We start from the raw sequence: 6,000 nt of genomic DNA on the forward strand, positions 1-6,000 counted from the left end.
AGGTCGATTTTAATCTCAAGGGGGACATTTTCTGCAATGAAGTTTTTGCGATTCTGAATACAACAGACAACAAAAAATTTTAAAAACTCATTCATTTTTTTATTAACTAAACAAACATTTATTTCAAATAAAGTAACAAACATAAGAAAAAGTTATCAAGTATTCAATAAATGTTCAAATTGAGCACCACTAGCCTCCATACAATAATACAAATTTTGCTCAAAACGGTTTCTTACACTTCAGAAAGTTTCGGGTGTTATTTTAGAACACTTGTCTACAATTCGTTGTCGTAATTCTTCAAGAGATCCTGGTTCGGTTGCATAGATCTTACTTTTTAAATGTCCCCAAAGAAAAAAAAATCAAGAGGACTAAGATCTGGGGATCTAGCCGGCCATTCTAAAGGACCTCTACGTCCAATCCAATGCCCAGGAAAAACCGTGTTCAAAAACTCTGTAACTGGTCTTGCATAATGCGGGGGGGCTCCATCTTGTTGGAAAGTAAGGCGGTCTTCTAAGTATCGGTCGTCATGTTCGATGATATCAACAAGTAATGGATGTACAACATTTTCAAGTAAATCTAAATAACTTTCCCCATTAGATTACCACCTAGGAAAACGGGGCCAAGTACTTGATCTCCAAAGATTCTGGCCCACACATTTAGTTTTTGTGGAGTTTGGCTATGAACTTCACGAAATATGCTTGGGTTATTATCTGACCAATATCAACAATTGTGACGATTAACCGTTAAGTTTAAAAAAAACGTGCACTCGTCGAAAAAACAAATGTTAAAAAGATAATCCACGTCAACTCAATCTTTTTGTCATAATTTCACAAAACCGTTGTCGCCGATCAAAATCATCTTTATTTAATTGGTGAACTAAATTAATTTTGTATGGATGAAACTTGTGGGATCCGGCAAATAGATGTTCTGCTTATGCTAGTCACAGCCTCCAGCTTCCTTATACTTAAAGTTGGGTCTGCAGCAACTTGCCCCAAAATCTCAATCTCTGTCGCTTCGTTTCTTACTGGAAGTTCACATCCGGGAGTGCGTTTTTTGTTAGCCACAGAACCCGTTAACTTAAACTTTTGAACCAACTCTAGAATGTATTTTGCATTACAATGTTTGTTTGGATAACATTGATTAAATAAATTTGCAGTAAGATGAGCATTCTCACCATTTCTGAAATGAAGAGTTACTGTTTCTAACCTTTCAGCAATTGTGTAAACCATAACGATTATGTGTACAAAAATTCACAATAAACAAATAATAATCTTCAATTCGAATTGAATCACTATGTGGTCAAGCTTAATGTGAACACTACAAAATATAGGTATAACATTTGGAAACAGATAACACATTATCAACCTTAATTTTATGATCAACTTATTTTTCCTTGAATGTGCGGTCTAGCTTAAAAAGTTTTTTTTTTATGTTTTTTAATAGTTTGTGTTACTTTTTGCTGAAATAAATGTTTGTTTAGTTAATAAAAAATGAATAAGTTTTTAAAAATGTTGTTGTCTGTTGTATTCAGAATCGCAAAAACTTCATTGCAGAAAATGTCCCCCTTGAGATTAAAATCGACCTGTCTGAGCGATTTGTTTGGACGAACACGATAACTCCGCCGTTTCGTTTTCGTTGGGTCACCCTGTATAAGTAATTAGTGTTATCTAGTTATAGAACCATTCGATTTCTTTGTTACCGTTACCCTTGTTACCTTATTGTAGCTCACTCAGGTGGATAGGGTTAATGCTTTATATAAGGAATATAATAGTATTGTATAACAAGGAATTGTGTGGTTTTTGTTTTTTCTTTGTTTGGCCTTTATTTTTCTCTTACCTATCCCCAACCCTGTATAGTTCAGTAATCCTACAGATCTACAACTCAAGCTGAATTTAACTTATAATTAAAAAACTAAGATTAATTGATATAATTAAAAGAAGGTCAATATGATAATTTAAACTATCAATTTCCTAACATGTTTACTTATTATTAGAGCTATTAATTTAACAAATAAAAAGTTGCTGTATTTTAATTTTTGTTGTAACACTGAGTGTCAGATGGTATTCTGGTTTTTGACATGTCTTTTTCTCTTACTTTTATTCTCTATGTGTATTATGTAAAGATGTATGATGTATATATATTTAAGGTGAATAAAGGAGTGTTTCAATTTATCCTTAATAAAATGATGTCTAACATCAGATAACATTTAACAAAAATGATAGATTAGGGCTATACTGAACCAAAGTTTTGATATTGATATCAATCTTGATACTGAAATTTCTTTGACATATTTGATAATCAAACAATTTTGAATAATAGTAAAAATTATCACATTCTAAAATACTAAATATTGTTATCAATATTGTAAACATATATCAGTTATTACTGCAGCACAGTTATAGATTAATATATGAAAATACAGAAGTTTACCTTATGTGCTGGTTGAACATCAAGATGTCCATAAATGCACACAGTTTTCTTTTTTGGATCACTTCCTAATTGGCCTAATAATACTGGAGGTAATTTTAAGACAGTTCCATCTGGAAGAGTTTGATTCCCTATATCTGCCAATTCAACAGTAGTTCCTTCAGCTTCCAAATACTAGGAAAAAATACACTGTATATTATATATATACACACAATATAATTTAAATTATAATTATTATGTAGCTAAATCAAAAAATAAAAAAAGAATACTGTTTTCAGGATGTAATAACAATGGTCACACCTAGTGACTTTCAGCCATGCAAGCAATTACAACTGCAGTGAGCACAAGTTGAATGCATTTTCTTGTGGTCACACTGTTCATTGGCATTGCAACTCAAACATGTGACCTTATAATAAACCAACATCCACTTCATCTGCTATCTTTTTTCTTTAATGTGAAGGAATATTGTTGGCAAATAGTGGTATTTTCAACTTAGTTTTTTAGCTATATTTATAATATTATTGTTTTAATATTAATATACTAAAAATAAATACAACTTTTTTACAAAGAAAAATTCTTTGTTTCAGTCATTTTTTCGTTGTTTACACCATCAGCAGTTCATTAAAAAAACACAAATACTCACGGAAACGACCTTCCTTTTTTAGGCTACTGCCTCCGTAGTTAAAATGTAAAAAATGATAAAAGCGTCCTTTGGTGCTCTTGCCACAATCACATGATACATTTTAAGTAAAAATAAGTTTACACGGCCAACGATTATTTAATATTAATATACTAAAGATAAATACAATTTTTTTACAAAGAAAAAAAAAAAAGTCGTCTCGATGAGTGTGTTTTTTAATGAACTGCTGATGGTGTGAACAACGAAAAAATGACTGAAACAAAGAATTTTTCTTTGTAAAAAAGTTGTTATTAATATTAAATAATTGTTGGCCATGTAAACTTATTTTTACTTAATATTATTGTTACTAAACTAAAAATTGATATTTTATATCCAGAAATCTAAAAGTAATACTTGCAATCAATGGTGAGACTTTTGCTCTTTTCACTCATGACTGTACTCTTCTCCTCCAATAAAACAAAGAATTAAAACTCCATAGGCATTTGTGAGCCAAATAAGCTTGATCAATCTCGATTCTAATGCTGTAATAGTTTGCATTTTCACTTTCTGCCACAATGTTAACTATTTTCAAAGTTGTAACCATTTGACATGGCACAAATGTCATATGGTGCACCTTTGAGATGGGCATAAGTATAACAAACTTTTTGTTTCTAATCTTGCTTTCATGCTGGTTTTCGAAGAGGATTTACTAGTCAATGGGAACAGCCATTGCAGTTGCCTGCACAGCTAGAAATTGCAAGGTGTGACCATGGCTATAAAAAAATTGAAGCTATGAACTATACATGTTCTCAAATTGTAAAGAAGTGTGTTCTGACTTATTTGCTTAAAAACAAATTTATTCTTAAGAGCAATCTTATTCAGTATACTATATCTTGTTTCTTCTACATATTACATAGCGTGTAAGTAATCGGTAATGGGCTATTCAATAGCATAGTTTCCATGCTCCCTTGACCCTCTTCATGGGACAAAATCCTGTCTTGGCTCCTATGAATGATAACAGCACAGTTTAAATTACAAAGTTGTCAAGCTTCTCAATATTAGTTTAAAAAAATATTTTTGTCTGGTTAAAGTACTCAAAGGGAAAGTGGTGGATACTGCCAAAAAATTAAAGGAAACTGTATGATACTTCCTTGCACACTCAAACTGTATGATTTTCCCAATTTTTTTTTTTAATATCCAGCTGCTTTCCTTTTGAGTATTCTAACAAAATATTTGTTACTAATCTTGAGATACAACTATGCCATCAAATAGCCCACTACTGGTTATCTATATTCTTGTGCACTTGTTTCTGCAACTTATTAACTAAATGCGAGATATAACTCATTGCACTGTTTTGTCTACAACTCATATATATTTCATTATTATGTTGGGTTTTGTGAGTTATACTCGGTTCACACCGATGGCTGTGTACTATGCCCGACCAGAGTCAAGGCATAGCAACCAAAATAAAACTAAAATTAAATAAGTGTCTCAGTGTGTGTGTCTGTATTCAGGAATTTCCTAACAATGTAGCATGTATTCAATATAGTGGCCTTCTGTAGTGTGATGTATGTATTTCTATTCAATTGTAATGTTCCCAGGCTTTTGTGTAGTGTGTGTGGTATCACACCTGTACAGGAGAGAACGACAGGTACAATAAGCACCCTATTCATCCTCCACAGATGCCTTATTTCCTGGGCGAGTTCTGTATACTTGCTAATTTTTTCAGTGCATGTGTTTTGAACATTGTGAGTGTTTGGAATGGCTATATCTATAATGTATGTGATTTTATTGTGTTTGTCAATGAGTGTGATGTCTGGTCTGTTGTGATAAATTGTATTATCTATGATTATGACTCTGTCGTAGTACATTTTGTGCGTGTTGTTTTCCAATACTGTCTGTGGAATGTATTTGTAGTATGGTTCGTGGATGTCTAATAATTTGTTTCTTTGCAAGCTCTTGGTGTATTATATTTGCTACTTGATTGTGTCTAAGTAAGTAATCTGTCTGTGCTAAGAGCTTGTAGCCAGAAGTGATGTGTTGTATAGTTTCTGGCATAATGTGACATTTTCTGCATGTGTCATTTGTGAGTGTTGTATCTTTGAGTATGTGTTTTCTGTAGTTTTTAGTATTTATGACTTGATCCTGTATGGCAATCATGAATCCTTCCATCTCTCCAAAAAGGCATCCCCGATCTAACCAGCTGTTTGACGCAGTTTTGTCAACAAAATCCTGGGTCATAAGGATGCCTGCCATGGAGTGCCTTTCGAGCCCACGATTGCTTAATGGTGTCTATGCTTTTTGTGTGTTGTGTCATGTCTGTATAATGTAAGTGTAAGTTTAATGGTGTGCTATTTGAGTCTGCTAGAGTTTAATGGTGTGCTATTAGAGTCTGCTAGAGTATGTAATTGTGATGTTTCTTATTTCCTGTAGGAAAACTCTAGCAGTGACTGTATTTGTTTGTAGTGAAGGTTAAGTATGTCAATCAGGCCACGTCAGCCATCTTTACGTGGAAGGGTTAATCTTTCTGTGGCAGATTTAGGATGATGATGTTTATGCTTAGTAAGTGTTGTTCTCGTTTTCCTTTGGAGTTGCTCGAGATCTGTGTGAGTCCAATGTATAACTCAAAAAGAGTATTGAGTACTGGGATGACATATGTGTTTATTGCTTTAACTGTGTGTTTTGCATTTAGCTGTGTTTTGAGAATGGCATTTAACCTACTTTGGTATTCTTTAGTCTTTGCTTTATTTGTGTATGTTCTGTTCGTTTGGCTTGTTGGAATCCTAAATACTTGTAGAATTCACCCTCTTCCATGGATTCAATAACGTCTCCATTTCCAAGTGCAAAATCTTCTTTCTTCAGGATTCCTTTTTCTATGTGAAGTTTTTTGCATTTGTCTAGGCCAAACTCCATTTGTATGTCCTTAGTGTATGAGTGTGTGATTTGTAGGAGTT

The 6,000-nt window shown here is 33.0% G+C and overlaps 1 protein-coding gene across 1 annotated transcript in view; it reads right to left on the bottom strand.

Moving 5' to 3' along the window:
• Positions 1–6,000, bottom strand: part of LOC111636340 (cytosolic non-specific dipeptidase-like) — a 66,363-nt gene that overhangs the window by 30,372 nt on the left and 29,991 nt on the right. Inside the window, exon 3 of the mRNA XM_023381558.1 lies at positions 2,431–2,601. Coding sequence (XP_023237326.1) covers positions 2,431–2,601 — 171 coding nt within the window. The remainder of the gene's footprint in view (positions 1–2,430; positions 2,602–6,000) is intronic.

Source organism: Centruroides sculpturatus, unplaced genomic scaffold, assembly GCF_000671375.1.
Source record: "Centruroides sculpturatus isolate CEXI.00-Female unplaced genomic scaffold, Cexi_2.0 scaffold841, whole genome shotgun sequence".
NCBI classification, from domain to species: Eukaryota; Metazoa; Arthropoda; class Arachnida; order Scorpiones; family Buthidae; genus Centruroides; species Centruroides sculpturatus.